This window comes from Rattus norvegicus, chromosome 16 (assembly GCF_036323735.1).
Source record: "Rattus norvegicus strain BN/NHsdMcwi chromosome 16, GRCr8, whole genome shotgun sequence".
In the NCBI taxonomy this organism is placed as follows: domain Eukaryota; kingdom Metazoa; phylum Chordata; class Mammalia; order Rodentia; family Muridae; genus Rattus; species Rattus norvegicus.
Window position 1 is genome coordinate 62,788,850 of NC_086034.1, and position 15,677 is coordinate 62,804,526.

Sequence of the window (15,677 nt, forward strand, 5' to 3'; positions counted from 1 at the left end):
TCGTGCACCTTCAACCACAACAAAACGTGTTGGCCTGGACACTTTCTAAGATGACCGTGCTCTTCCTACCATAGGTATTTCTGACCTACAGCCCTAAAGCAGGGTTTCTGGTGTGTTTAGACCCAGAGCTACCTGCCGGACCAAACAGCAAACCCAGGTGAAATCCACATCAACTCGGCCAGTTTTTATTGATCCTTTATTGATCCTCTGAATGTAGCCCGACGGAAGTTATTTCCCAAACTGTTATTGGTAGCTGTAGGTCATGATTACTCCAGAGACCTGCCGTGCTAGAAGGAGCTTAAACCCCACACACTTAGGTTTTGTCAAAGGTAGATATAAGAAATTGCCCTACTTTAGAAAAAAAAAAGCCTTTTCTTTCTTTCCTTTTCAAAACAGCTCTTCAAACAAAGGCTCCTTGACAAATTCCCTTTGGACCCAAGGGCTGGGCAAAGGTTTTTTTCTCCCTGGTGAATAGTTCCTCAAAATTACATGAGAGAGAATTCTGTCAGCGGGTGCTTTCTTCTTCCAGACGAGGCTGGTGAGCAGCCCAAAAGTTAAGTTTAATTGGTCCCATTACTCTCAAATAAAACTCATTGTTAGGGGTTCTTTCTTCACCCCTCTTTTGTTTTTCCTTCCTTTGGTTACCTACATCATTCTCACAAACTTAACTTGACACCCACCACACACACACACACACACACACACTCCCTGAGGTGGGCAGCATATTAAAAAGGTACAATTAACTCAGAGATTACAAATATGCCTCCAGAGCTGTGTGTGTGTGTGTGTGTGTGTGTGTGTGGTTGTGTGGCTGTGTGTGTGTGTATGTGTGTGTGTGTGTATGCACTTCCAGTTGACTCCCAGTCCCCTGGCAGAAAGCTCTCCCTCCTTTCTTCCTCATTGTTTGTTTATTTTGAGAGCAGACAAGAAAGCAAAAGACAGCATCAAGGGTTGAGGTTTTGTCTGAAATAAATTCCCGGCATTAAACAGTGACAAATACAACTCCACCAATTTAGGCGGACCCTGTGGTGAATCATGATGCCTGCATGCGAAGTTCCAAGACCTTCTATGGACCTAGGGAGGGCTGGTTTGAGCTGGCTTCTCTCCTCAAGTGACAAGTGAAATTGTAAACACGTCCCCAGGTGCTGCCTTCCTCAATGGTAGGAGGAAGAATGGGTGTGTTCGCATAGTGTCAGAGACCATGGGGTGTGCAAAGGGAGTGAAGTCAATGGGCAGAAAGGGACAATCTGCTTGGTGGCTAACCACACCCTCAGACCTCAGGGACACCTATTAAGGTCTGTGTATTTTAAAATTGTTCATAGCCATTAACAAGAAGTGAGAAAGGAATGGTTCAGTAGTTGAAAGGTTATTCTCAGGTAGAGATACGAGGGCCGTGGAGATACTGCTCTCTGAATGAGTCATCTCTGTGTGTATCTGGTTTTAAAAGGAAAGATCTACCGCTTCTTAATTCTCCCCCCCACCCCGCCCCCACATGACAATAAATATTAGCTTCAGTAGAGAGCAGGTACTGATATATGTTAAATGAAAACGATGAGTTTTGCTTTGTTTTTGAAGACAGGGTTTCACTATGTAGCCCTGGCTGACCTGGAACTTGCTATGTAGACTAGGTTGGCCTTGAACTTACAGAGATCCACCTGCCCCTGCCTCTCAAGTGCTGGGATTACTCTGGCCAGCTGTCAAGTGACTTTTTTTTTAAAGCAAAAGATCCACAAATGGATCTAAAATAGAGCTCTCCTGTTGGCGGCTAGACCCGAGTGCTCCAGTTTTGCACTGGTCTTGTGTGGTAGGGAGCTGTGCTTCTTGCTACTTGGCGCCCCATCCCTTCTCCCTGCCTGGAAAGGCGGTGCTGTCGATGGCGCTGCCCAAGCTCCTTTGCTGTCAGATGGGCCTGCGAATGGCAGGAAGGAAATGCATGCAACAGGAAACGCTACTCTTCCACCTCTGGCTGCGGATGAATAATGGCAAACACCTCCTATGAGTCTCTGCTTGTTTGTTTTTCTCAGTGGCCTACTCGCTTTCTAAGAAGTCAGTGTTGGGGTCTTTCCTTTGAACTAGACAGGTGCATTTTATTTCCAGTCAGGGCTCTCGGTGGCACAATGGTGTCAGCTTCCGCAAACTGGAGAAGGGTTTAGAGCAGCAGGGTTAAACTTTAACCCCATCCCACCCAAGAATCCTGTTGTGTGGGAAGAGAAAGAGGACATTTCCTCCTACCAACACACCCAGGCTTCAGTAGGTACTGCTCTACGGGGTAAGCGCAAGATCAAGGGCAGATATTCCGCTCCTCTGCGGCACATAATAGATTCTACTTATCAAAGACTCCAGCGCACTCAAGCACTTGGAGGTTAAAGGGCTTTGCTTGTGACTCAATAAAAAGAAATTAATATAAGACTTTGTTTTTTTATTGTGGAGGTTGTTTTTTAAATAACAGTTTGACAAAAGGGCGAGCAGACTCCATAATGGGGTAGTGAGGCAGGAGTCCAAACTTGGTTCTATCGGTGGGACTGTCCTCAGGACCTCGCGTGAAGCTAGAACTGTACATAATTACAGGGTGGCGGTGGTGGAGGAAGGGGGACTCTGTGAGGAGAGGAGGCTGGCGTGTGTGAAGTGACACTCCCAGTCTTTCATATTTATATTATATATGTATATATAAAATATTACATCCAAGGACGATAGTCATTTGTACCATTTCCCAGGGTAACCCGGATGCAGGCAAGGCAAGGGCATGGGGCGGGCATGGAAGGTGGCGAGGGAATGGTCTGACTAGGGGCTCAGAGAAGTTGCAGGAGCTTCAGGGACTGCAAGAGGGCCCCTGGCTCTGCTGAGGCCAAGTACTGGCAACAGAGCCAATCCTCCAGCTCCACACCCCGCCTTCGTTCTACCGCCTTCTCGGCAAACTTCATCATCATCAGGGCTCGCTTCATGTCGATCCAGTTGTGCAGAGTGTTGCACAGTACCTCCTCCGAGGGGCACGGCTGCTCTACCAGCTCTCGCCGTGGCCCCCACAGCAAGCACTGTAGCACCCGCTTGGCCTCACCTATGCGGATGCGCTTGATGGGATCGGCCTCAAGGAGCAGGTGGGCGAGCTGCTGCAGGCCGGGCGAGTAGAGCGACAGTGTGGGCAGCGGGGGTAGGTCCTCCCGCCGGTAGTCACGCTCCCGTAGCTGGGCTCGCACCTCGAATGGGTTGGGCTGGTGGAGCAGCTCGTAGATGAGGATGCCAGTCTGGAACTCATCAAACTTACGGTACTGAGAGGCAGATACGATCTCAGGGGCCAGCCGGGCCTGGCTCTTCTTCTGTTGCAGGTTGGTGGTGCCTCCCGGCTTCTGCTTGGCCTTCAGGAAGTTGCTGATGATCAGCCTGGGCAGGTGCTTCTCACCAGGTCCTCCCTGGCAGGCTGTGGTGGCTGCGGGTGCGGCAGAAGGACAACGGGACGTGGTGGTGGGCACGCTGGGATTAGCAGAGGGCCCGGGAGAGCTCTGAGGGTTGCAATGCACTAGCAACAGGTTCTCCAGACATAGGTCCCGGTGGATGATCCCATGTTCCTTCAGATGCTCCAGCCCGTTGCAGAGCTGCAGAAGCAAGAAGCACACCCGGCGCTCGTAAACCTCAGGCTCTGCGCGGTGGCTGGCCACAGAGTCCCGCACAAAGTCCGAGGCAGTCTGGTGCGGCACCTCCCGGGTGATGACCACCACACAGTCCTGCTCCTGGGCAGGGGTGTGTGAGGGCGCAGCAGGCGCAGGGTCCTTGCTGGATGTGTCGGGGAAGGCAAGCATGCTGGAGGGCACAGAGGCCACAAAGTGGCCGCAGTCTTGCTGGATGTTGAAGTGCACTGGCACGGACGGGCTACAGTACGAAGCTGACTTGGGTTCTGGGGTTTTGCAGATCTGTCGCGAGAAGGAAAAGCGAGGTTAGGAGTGGGATCCGTGGTTCTGTGAAACAAATGCCCGGATATTTGGCATCCTCAGACCATAAGGCAAACTATTTCTTACCTTATTTTTTTTTTTAAAGATTTTATTTATTTATTATATCTAAGTACACACTGTAGCTGTCTTCAGACACACCAGAAGAGGGCATCGGATCTCTTTACAGATGGTTGTGAGCCACCATGTGGTTGCTGGGAATTGAACTCATGACCTCTGGAAGAGCAGTCGGGTGCTCTTAACCACTGAGCCATCTCTCCAGCCCCCAACCTTATTTATATCGTACATTAAACATCACTTAAAGGGGCTCACAAGGACTAAAGAGTTAGTGCTAAAGCATACAATTAATTCTTCGAAAAATTTGGAGGAAATATAGCATCTCTGAGACTTCGGTTTAAGCAGCATTTTCTTTCTTTTTTCTTGTACAGAAAAGAGTTTACTCAGAGCATGGGAAGGGGAGTCAAGAAGGTAGTAGAAGCAGAAAAAGGAGAGAGAGAGAGAGAGAGAGAGAGAGAGAGAGAGAGAGAGAGAGAGAGAGAAGAAGGAGGAGGAGAGGAGAGGAGAGGAGAGGAGAGGAGAGGAGAAGAGAAGAGAAGAGAAGAGAAGAGAAGAGAAGAGAAGAGAAGAGAAGAGAAGCGAAGAGAAGAGAAGAGAAGAGAAGAGGGTAACAGCATTTTCTTTTGTGCCTGTCTGTCTGCCTGTCTGATGTCTGTCTGTCTCTTTCTTTCAAAGAATTCACAATGGGCAGGATGGTGGTCTTCACTTTAATCCCAGCACTCAGAAGGCTGAGGCAGGCAGAGCTCTTAGAGTTTGAGGCCAACCTGGTCTACAGAGCAAGCAAGCTCCAGGACAGCCAAGACTATATACAGAAAAACCCTCTCAGAAAAAAAAAAAATCCACACCAGAAGTGTAGTTCACAGAAGAAAATAATTCAAGCCCACAGTGCTTTAGGGGCTCTGTGGTATAAGAGGAATATGCCTCTTACTCCACAGAGTGGTTGGCATGGAGTTTCACAAAGTTGACCAGTTTGTACAGAACTCAGTCTGACTCCCTATCCTTTCCAGTGAAAGCAAGGTTGATATTTCATCATCAAGTGGATTCTCTCTCCTCCCTCTCTCTCTCCCTCCCCCCCTCCCCAACTTTAGAGACAATGGTATCCCTACACTTTTAGAATTTGACCACATTCTCTTAGGCTGCCTTGCTTCCTAGATTTAGGTAAACGTCTAACACCCGCTCTGTGAAATGGCCTAAGGGCCGCCTCATGCAGATGGGTGCAGGAAGCTGTGCTCTGCTCCAAGCCAGAGCCTTGGCCGCAGGAAGAAAACATCAAGCTCCCCTGGGAACAAGGAGCCACCGGGCTGGAGGGCATCCTTAGGGTTAAAAACAGGAATAAACAAGGTAGATAATCTCAACCTTCCCTGTGGGAAATCCACACAGCCAGGATCTGATCTCTTGATCTATCACTGTGACCTCTTCTGCTCATACTGCTAGGGTGAGCTGCCGGAGGAAAATTAACAATCCTCTTGGAGGATTCTCAAACCAGTCGGGAAGGCCCTCTTAGACTTCGGTTTCCACGTAATTACACTGGAAGGGACTGAAGATGCTCTCTTGTGTGTCTCTGTCTCTCTCGTCCTCTGCTTTTCGAGCAGTGCTCTGCCTGGGTTTGGAGAGAAGAGAAAGGTATCTCCTCCCATCTACGGATCATAAGGAGCCAGCAGCTGAGGACCGATCATGATGGTGTTTACCACATGACTTTCAGGCAAAGTTTTCTCAAGTTTGGTTGCATACACTGTTCACAGGCGTTGGTTTCTATTGTAGCTATGTAGTCTTACAGCATGGGATTCTGCATCAAAGAACTCATTCAGCCTCCGGGGGAAAAGAGCTTTTATGTTTTTTAAAGCTAACCAAGGAGTTGGTAACACGTTAGTGCATTAATTTCTCTATTGTGGAGGCAGAATTGAAATTTTAAGAAACTATTATCTACCCCAGAAATTGTTTCCCTTTACTCTAAATAAAGCTGATTTGGAATTCATGTGTCTTGCCTCAGGGTCTCCTTGCAACATACCCATCCACACTACTTTTAAATGGCATTCCTCTGGGATCCTTTCAATTTTTTTTTTTTAAGTTCAACATTATTTAGTATGATGATGATATTTGTGTGTGAGGAGACTGGGGCTGAGGTGAGAGGTGGATGTCGGGGGTAGGAGTTTCAAAGGACAACTTCCCCTAATTGGTTCTCTCCCTCCATAGTGGATTCTGGAGTTCAAACGCATGTTGTGAGGTTTGTATAGCAAACGTTTTTCACTCGCTGAGGCATCTCTTTGGCTTGGAACACTTTTAAATGAAAGGAAATTTGTGGGGGTGAGTCCTCACAAAAGCCTTGCCTATAAATACTCACGTACTGAGCAGTCACTGCCTGTCAAGCCCTCAGTGGACAAATGGAGGATTGACGCTGGGATCGCTTTAATTCAGAGCACACGCACACCGGAGCCCCGCATGTGTGGGGCACCGTGTTGCTTATGGGACTTTCACAAAAATAGCTCCTTAAACCCCACAAAGCTCAAAGCAGTAGATGGTCTCAGAGAGGGGAACCTGAGGCTTTGTTAGCGGAAACTATTAACCCAACTAGGAACCTGGGAAGAGTTCTTTAAGTTGAATGTATAGGCTCTGGGAGGCAGCAGACCAGTTTTAAGTATTAGCTGGGAAGCCTTTGACAAGCTACCGGAGATTCTTATCTGAAGTAGCTATGGTCCATAAAGGAGCCTCAAATATGGAAATAGCAAATATGGGGCCAGGCTCCAATAAATACAGGACAAGGGTTCAGTGATTCTGGTCACAGTATTTTTCAATAATTGATGGCTGTGTGACTTTGCCTTGTCCACACTCTGCTTAGAGAGCCTTATTTAATCTACATTGCTGACACCAAAGTCAGAGCTGACATACCATAACCCACATTCTCGCTCTAAGGCTCATTACTGGCTCCTTGCTTATGAACACCAAAAGCCTGTTAACACCACACTTGTGTATGTAGGGTGTTAAACACCAGACTCACAGGCAACACTCCCAATGGAAAGCATGAAGTCTGACAAAGAGAGGCACTGAATATACTAAGATAAAATAAAATAAAATAAATAAAATAAAAACACGTGCTTTTGGTTGGAGCAGAAAACACATGCAGGGTGTGTCCTGATTTCCCATCAGCTGGAACCACACGCACCAGGCCTTCCCCATTTTTTCCTGCCCTGTGCATGTCCACAAAGGATGGGAAACACTTTGAGCACTGATCTGTGGGTGACAAATACATTTCTGTGGGCAGGTCGTGCTACAAATATGGGAGCATCAATGCTGATGGTCGGTGGCATCTGCCTTCCGTTCTGTTTTCTCTGGGCTCTAAATGGGGCAATGGTGCCTCCCAGGGATCAGCTTAAATGATGCAGGTATGGCTTTGGGCCCCAAGCCTGGCCCATGGTGAGTCTGCAATGACAAGGTTGCTATGGTGACAGTTCTTGCCATTACATCTGTAGCCATTTAATGATGGGTCAGAGCTATCTAGAACTGGTTTACAAGTTCTCTACAACCTCTGACTGAGCCTGGGCCAGGCCTTGGCAGGGCCTGACAAATGGTTTCCAAGGCTGTCTTTCCTCCAGGGTATAAAAAACTCCAGGCCCAGCAAACCCAGGGACCCAGAACCCCAAGTGAGCCAAACTGACATTTTGCACAGAGATGCAAATAAGGGAGCTGGGTAAACAGTAATTGAGCTGGGCCTTCAGAAAGACCCCAGGGCACAGTCACCTCCTCCACCTCAGAGAGCTGAACCAGGAACAGCCACTCAGACCCCTCCCAGGCTTGGGCGGGGCATCCCAAGATCATTCTAGAGTTGAGATGAAGAATGAGGAATGCAGATAGTGATCTTTGTCCCCTTGCCCCTCTGCTGCTACCCATCTCCTTTCCAGGGGACTCTGCCCTTGGTGTTTAGCTCTGGAACTTTCCAAAGACCTTGGGCTCGGCTGAAGTTTCAAACTTTGTCTTGTCTTAAGCTTTGGAACCAGAGCCCACTCCTTGTGTGAATCAGGACAAAGTCAGCACAGATCCCTTAATTATGAACTGAGGTCCTACGTGGCTGAGAAACAGCTTCAAAATCCACAAGTACTAATGCTATCCCCCCCCCCCCCCACTTCCTGCCACACATCCATGGATGTGTCAGGCTATAAGGACCAGCTTATGCCTCCATGTTATAGGCCAATGAACCTGTGATGGGAGGTCCCCGAGCCAGGCACAAGCAGGTGCCCATCTGCTATTGTTTGCTGGGATTCAGAGGCAACACTGCGTTTGATTTCAGTGTCAGGTCTCTGCTTAACGCGAACAGCTAGCTGAACGGAGAGCTCGGGGACACACAGGCGGCTGGGAAGGAGCCCGACTCCCCCTCCTGAGGGCTCTCAGATGACGGTATTCCGTCTAGACTGCACCGCTAATGAAGTGGAACAGCTGCAAGAGCCGAACGAGGCTCACAGCTCCCCGCCCCCCATCACCAGACCAGGCACATTTACAAAGCAATAACGCCTTTTCTAATTACAGCATCGCTCCATGAGTATTTGACGCTGTTCTCCAGACTTCGGTTTTTTAATGCTACATCTCCAGGAAAGTCAACTAGGAATCCTCTGGGACCCTCTTCATTGGAGATGAAGGCTTATCTTGAGGCTTTTCTCTTGGCTTTAACTCCCAATGCAATAAGGAGAAGTACTTGCTTCTGTGATCCTCTGGGCAAGCGCAACTATGTGTTGGGTATTGGGGAAAATTGGCTCTAGATTCCCAGCTACTTCACATAATGACTAGTAGATTGGGAAAGAGTCTCTGCTCAAGGTTTGAACTCAGTGCTGCCCCCCCCCCCCCCCCCGCACTTGGCTTTTGCTATGTAATCTTGTCACTTTCTTTGAATTAAGTTCCTTCAAGATTGCCTGAGACCTCCAGGTTTTAGCACCAGGGGGCAAGGTGAGAGCACACAACAGAGACAAGGAGAAAAAGACCGGAGGATGAGTCACACACCATTTTCTCCCGTTCCCTGAACATCTAAACTCCTGTCTACTCTCTCCTCTCACAAACTCCACACGATAACCTGGGCGTTCAGTTCATCTCATTCAGATAATTTTTCAATCACCTTCTCCCTCTTCAGATGGCCCCTGATTTCAAACAGGGTCAATAAGAAACACTTGTAGCCACAATGGGAAATGAGGGTGACTCCATGACAGCTGAGCTGGAGGTTAGGTAGAGCAATTTTCAACTTGCCATATTTGCAAGCCGAATAATGGGTATTTTAGGAACATAGCTTCAGTAGAAGTCAAGAAATAAATGTACTGAATACAGCCATCCTGACAGAAAAGGGCCCTTTTCATCTTTTAACTTCATTTGGGGAAGGGGCACAAAATTTAGCTTACCCAGAAGGCAGTGTCTGGGTTCAGACCTGAAGTGGCCATGGAAGCCTAATTTCATAGAAGTTCCCTTTGGGACAGCTGCCTTCTTCCTCCCCTTCCCTCCCTCTCCTCTCTTCATTTCCGGTGGTGTTGGTGATTAAAGCAGGGGTCTTACATATGCTCGGCAAGTAATTTACTACCGAGCTACATCCCAACCCCCACACTTCCTTTGTAAGGCCGACTTATCCAGATGGGTCCTGAGCTCCTGGTGTAGCCCAGGCAGGCTGTGAACTTGTCCTATTTCAGCCTGTTTGGTAGCTGGGATCCCCAAGCCTGGCAGTATTTTCTCATCACCAGTGCCTGCTCTCTTGGCCATAACCTGACCCAAGTCTTTTGTGATCCTGATATCTGTTAACTACATAGAGCTTCCTAGTAGCTAACCCTGTATCCTCTTTACAGAAGCGTAGCTTCTAAATGGACACGAGTCTCCTGGACATACTCATTGGGGCTCTCGGCCATCTTGTCTGGTGGTATCGCAAGTTTCTTTCAAAGAAAAATCTCAAGTATGATTCATTGCAGTCACATAGGTAACTAATCCACCACCTGAGAATCTAATGGTAACGGTAAATTCTGAGCAATGTTATTGTTGCTTTCACCGTTCACAGGGCAATGTCTGAGTCTAAGGCTCCTGCTGCGGTCACTTGACGAGCAGGCGAGGACCTTAACTGTCCTTTTCTTTTATTGGATTATGAGCTCCATAAGGAATCTCACGATCACACCTATCTTCCTATCTCTGTGAAACACTCGAGTCAAAACCTCCTGAAGACTTGAGTGAACTCTGCCGCACTAAGCTGTTCCCTACGGCCGCTGGACCACAAACACAGACTCATGCTAGGAATTTCACGGTGCTACTTCCTCGGGTCAGGCAGAGAGTGGGATCACCGGGTTCTAAATATAAAGGCAAACTTGCTAACTAGCGCGCTTCTGAGAGCTTGGAGAGGTGCCAGAACCAGCTGGTCAGACCACAGAGCGGAAGGACCGCGGTAGTACCTACTTAGTACCTACTTTCACTGCGTAGATGCTGTCGGGGTCCTTGGAGCAAGTGGCACCGTAGTAAATTGCATCTCCCGAGTCACAGCAAGGCTTGTTGCATATCAGTTTGAAGAGCGACCAGCTGTTCTCATCGAAGCGCAGTTCCGTTTTCAGACCACCCATGAAGAGGTCTTCGCACTTGGTCACTAGGCGGGCCAGGGACTGTGTGTAGAGGCCCCCGAGCTTGGCATAGGTGCCCTCCTTGCTGCTGATACTGCTCAGCAGGCTGTGCAGCTGAAGCTGGCTGCTGCCGGTGGAGGCCTGGCTGGACACGCTGAGCTGGGATGACGAGGTGGAGGTGGCCGCTCTGCCCTGGAGATTGGGGCTCCCACAACCGCCTTTGCTGTTTGCTGGACCCAGAGCTGGGGCCCAGGGGACACTGCCTTTGAAAGCTTTCTCCAAAGGCTCAGAAGAGGAGAAGACATGGTGGGGATGGTTTCCAGAGTTCAAGGAATAGCTCAAAGGAGGCTCGTCATGGGCACAAACATTGGTTTCCGAGTGGCTTAGGTTCAGCTTGGGACTCGCTGTGCGTGGCTTAGGGGAACCTTGGGTCCAGAAGAAGCCATCAGGGGAGGAGGCAGCACGGCTCACTATCTTTTTCTGGGGCAGAGGAGGAGGCTGTGCAGGACCGCTGGGGGACACATCCTCCGTGGAGCCTGACGGGAAAGGGACGGGAGCAAAGAGCTTTTTCCCGCTGATGGTGGGTGAGTGGGTGGCTTCACACGATGGACCTAGAAAAAGAAGCAGAAGTCATAAGGCTGGAGATCGAGGCCACTGGCTCAGGTGCCGTGGGATTATTATTTTTTAATCGGTCACAGCGATTAATTTTATCGTACTCCTTTCTATTTCTTTAAATGGTGTATGCACAGCGGACAAACTGCAAACTGCACGAATGGCACTCACTGTCCGTGAAGTCTCCCTGCACCCCCTCCCTGAGCACTAAGCACCTTTCAGATGACTTCTTAGCCTGAATCAGACTCTGGGGTCAGAGGCAGCATGTCCAGAGTCAAGGTTCCTTTCCCTCCCTCATTCAAGGGGCCTCTGGCGCTGCTAACCAGTCAGTGTCTTGGCTTGTCTCTCCTTTATAAGCCTTGTTCTGATTTCCTAAGCTTGACGGGGTCTGTCCTCACCTTTAATGTCAACTCTCTGGTTGTCACCAACATGCTCCTTTATGTTTCTACTAGGAATTAAGGGCAAAGGGCATGAATAAACTAGTCACATCCAGCCAAATTTCCTCCAAAAAAAAGGGGGGGGGGGAGACTGGATTGTACTATCTGGAATTCCACCATTAAATTTCAGCAACTCTCCATTGCAACCTTTCTGAACATGCATTTTTGTCTGGCAGCCATCCCAGAAACCCCTGCACAATCTCTAGACAGGTGGCTAACTTGCTCCCATCATGCCTCTCTAATTCTAGCTCCTATACTGAAGGCTGGTCAACTTTCTAATCAGTAATAGTGGAGTGACTCTTTAAAAGCCAATCCATCTCACACACATTCCCTAGATCTCCAAGAAGAATCAAGATGTCAGTTACAGACCCTGCACAGAAGCAGTGTTTAGGCACCTGAGAGAACAACTACTCCACCACCCTGTTCTGTGTTCCCATGACATCCTGTAGGAACTAAGTTGGACAATTCTGACTGGATTTAGATCCCATAGCTGCTTGGGCAAATCTGGTAAGGACTAGGTATTCCGAGGCATATATAACACCAAGGATTGGCATGTAGACCGGATGTGTTTAACGTCTTAGAGGCTGTGAATTTGTGCTAGGATGTTGCAGCTAACAAGAAGGGGGCAGCACAGACATGCCCCTGAATCGCATACCTGCCCAGCAGAGGGGAAGCAGGGAGTTTCACAAAACTTAGCAGTGATGGGTGATTTACTTCAAGTGTGGACTTCCTGTATCCAACTGGACATCGTATACACTGACAAAGATTTTCATTTTAGGTCTGGAGAGATAGCTTAGGTGGTAAAGAGCCCCAGGATGGAGCTCCAGAACCCAGGCCAAGAGAGCAGCTTGTAACTCCACCACTAGCGTTGAGGAGGGCAAACAGGAAGATTTCCGAGGGCTTGCCCTTCTTGGCTACTTTGTCAGTTTACGAGACTGTTCTTTAAACCTTGAAGCTGCCACCACCAACAAAACATGGAGGATACTTAAAATTGTTCTCTGACCTTTACACAAATGTGCATATATATGCACACACCTCCACCCGTGTAAGCAGGTATGGAACCACGGCTGGTGAGAAAGTCCCACGGTGAACAACAGATACCTCAGGGTCTTATAGTCTCCCCAGGACGGATGTACTCAGGTTACTTTGACATGGATGCTAAAGTGTGACCTTCTCCATGGAACAGATTTTTCTAGCTGTCACTCCAGGGTGAGAGAGGACTGACCCTGACATTTTCTTATTCTTGGAGAACCATTTCTTCAACGCTCCTCTGGGCAAACAGCCTTTGGATGATGCGTTGCCTAAGTCATTACCTACAGCAGCCGCTATGGTCTGCACTCACCAAAGCCAGAAGAAGACAAACGTACCCTGATAACGGAAATGCTCTCATAGTTCACAGGTAAGCCATCTGTCAGGGAAAATCTAAGTAAAAAAGAAAACCTGAACGGCTTTGGCCGATGGACAGAAAGACTCAAATTCAATGGCACACGAAACTAATTCTACCATATCCTGGTTGTATGCTGATATTAGACCGATGTCTCCAAATTCTCGCTTACAATGAAGAGCAGGGATGGCTGGGAAAATTTTGTGAGAACTAGGCAAGCACTCTCACATTGAGCTAAATTCCCAGCTGAGTAATACTGCCTAAGACAGAGGGTTCCAAACACTATTTCCCAAGTGTTCCTTCCAGTCTTCAGTTCCACATGTAGCATACTCAGAGATAAACACCCAGCATCCCTTTAGTGCATGCACTTCCGACAAGAGGAGAGAATCACGTATGGCATGCTGGGTGAATCTCACAAAGGTGGGGCCCGGTGGGAGATGTATAGTCGTTTGGTATCTTTTATATTTAGAAAGTGAAGAAGTTGTCGGTATTTCAATGTTTGGGGAAAACAGGTTGCTCCCTCCTCAGAACGGAGGGCAAAAGTTCAAACGTGGTAGCATGAGGTCTACCTTATGATAGGGTCTTGTCTTCTTGCTGGGGTTTAATAGGTACTTCCACTGTCTCTTCAGCCCTGAGAGCCGGGCTCACAGAGGAAGTGGTCAGCCCTGTTTTGAGCCATCTGAGTGACCATTGTTGAGCTTTTTACATTTATGTTAGCCACTGTTTCAATTATAAGTAAAGCAAAGCCAATTACATTGCATGCGAGTGTCTGTGTGTGTGTGTCTGTGTGTGTGTGTGTGTGTATGTGTGTGTGTCTGTGTCTCTGTGTGTGACTGTGTCTGTGTGTATCTGTGTCTCTGTGTGTGCGTGTGAGTATGTATGTGTGTCTCTGTGTCTGTGTGTGTGTGTCTGTATGTCTGTGTGTGTGTCTCTGTGTCTGTGTGTGTGTCTCTGTGTGTGTCTATGTCTGTGTGTGTGTTTGTCTATGTGTGTGTGTGTCTGTGTGTGTGTGTATCTGTGTGTGTGTGTGTGTGTGTCTGTATATGTGTGTGTTTTGCGTGGAAAATCTTGGACTATTCTATGGACTGACGCTTGCTAATCTGATGTAGCTGAGCAAACAGCTTCAAAGATTCACCTACTCACCTGTTACTATTTCTTAAGCACCTACTAAGTGTAAGACAGAAACAAATCAGCCATAGAATACTCAACCCAACCCTAGGGAAGTTTGATTTCTCTCATTAGAGATGAGAAAAGAACAGCCAAACCACCTGTGTAGGCACCGTGCCATGCAGGAAGAGGCTGTCTGGAGGTTTCTGCCAACAGATAGGTAGGTAGGGACTCAGGCATTCTCCAGCTGCACAATTTTCCAAGGGAAGTCGTGCAGCTTCTCATTTGGTTCCAGAATCTGGAGCGGCCCAGTATCACATGGAAAAAGAAAGAGATTGAGCAGAACACTCCTTTTAAAGGACGCCTCGCTTTTCCAGGAAGATAAATGTGGCTCGAACTGGAAGCATGTCATTAGCATTTTGCAGCTGGATGGAAGATGTGGCGTTTGTGAGGAATCTCTCCAGACCCACTCGATTGATCATCCCGGAAAGCAACAGTCAAGGCCACAGTGTGGTTTGCACGGAAGGGAAAGATGTAGGTCTCAGTTTGGAAGACAAGTCCCTGGGGCCTCCTCTACCAGCCAACAGCCCAGCCAGGGCTCTGAGATTGGGATCTTCCAACCTCAGCAGAGACACAGCAGTGAGCATTGTCTTTCTAGGTAGTTAAACTGAAACCTCATTCAAGTCCCTTCTCCTGTGCTGCTGGTAGAAAAGCAAGCTGGCACTTTCTAGAGGACGAATTGAGGGTGACTACTTGAAACCCATCCAAATGTTAAAGCACAGATTTTACTTCTTTTAAGAATTTGTCACACACACACACACACACACACACACACACACACACACACACACACACACAATTTGTCTCACAGATAGGATATGTAAACCAAATCTCCCCAGTGTGTGTCTCAGGACCCCACTTGAATTTTCTAACAAAACAGCCTAATTATACATTGGCAAGAGAAGGATTTAACTGCTGGCTAACAACTGAAACAATAGAGCAGCTTCAAAAATCGACCGCTAATGGTTCTGACTTGAAAGTACAAAATGTATACAACTGAATTTTAGGGCACTTTGATTCTTAATGACAGAAAAAAATATGTTCACAGTGGCAGTGGGCACAAGATGAGGTGGGTGTTAGGAGAGACACTCCTTGCTGCATACCTTTCTATATTGTTTGCTATTTAATCGAAAATACATAGCTTACTGAAATTAGTGTGCCTTAAATGGCACACTAATGAAAGGAAATACGACGGCATTAATTGGAGATTTTTAAGGAAACTGTTTTAAGATGAAGCCTCTTTGCTGGCAGGGATAATTTGGGATACTGGAAATATTTAAATGGAGTTTGTTTTCCTCTGGAACCAACCTCTGTGCCTCACCAACATCTGGGACAGAAGCCCGGACTCAGTTCTTGATGGGCTGGGGGTGTATACTATGCTGGGACGGATTACTTACATAATGTATTGGATTGAACCTATGGATTTAAGATCAAGAGATCTAATAAGCCTGGGTAATAGAGCACACATTAAATTTAGGTAGACAGTTTTGCGGATCTCTTTGAAGAATGCAACCTC

The 15,677-nt window shown here is 47.8% G+C and overlaps 1 protein-coding gene across 4 annotated transcripts in view; it reads right to left on the minus strand.

Annotated features, from left to right (window-relative positions):
* Positions 1–2,399: 2,399 nt before the first annotated feature.
* The window catches only part of Prag1 (PEAK1 related kinase activating pseudokinase 1), a 53,284-nt gene continuing 40,006 nt past the window's right edge, over positions 2,400–15,677 (minus strand). For 3 of the 4 annotated variants that reach the window (XM_039094542.2, XM_039094544.2, XM_039094543.2), the window contains 2 exons: positions 10,415–11,172; positions 2,405–3,905 (listed from right to left, as the gene is read on the minus strand). In XM_039094542.2, coding sequence (XP_038950470.1) covers positions 2,790–3,905; positions 10,415–11,172 — 1,874 coding nt within the window. In that variant the 3' untranslated portion in view covers positions 2,405–2,789. Of the gene's footprint in view, positions 3,906–10,414; positions 11,173–15,677 lie in introns of all 4 variants that reach the window. The other variant, NM_001107315.1, reaches the window with a different exon arrangement.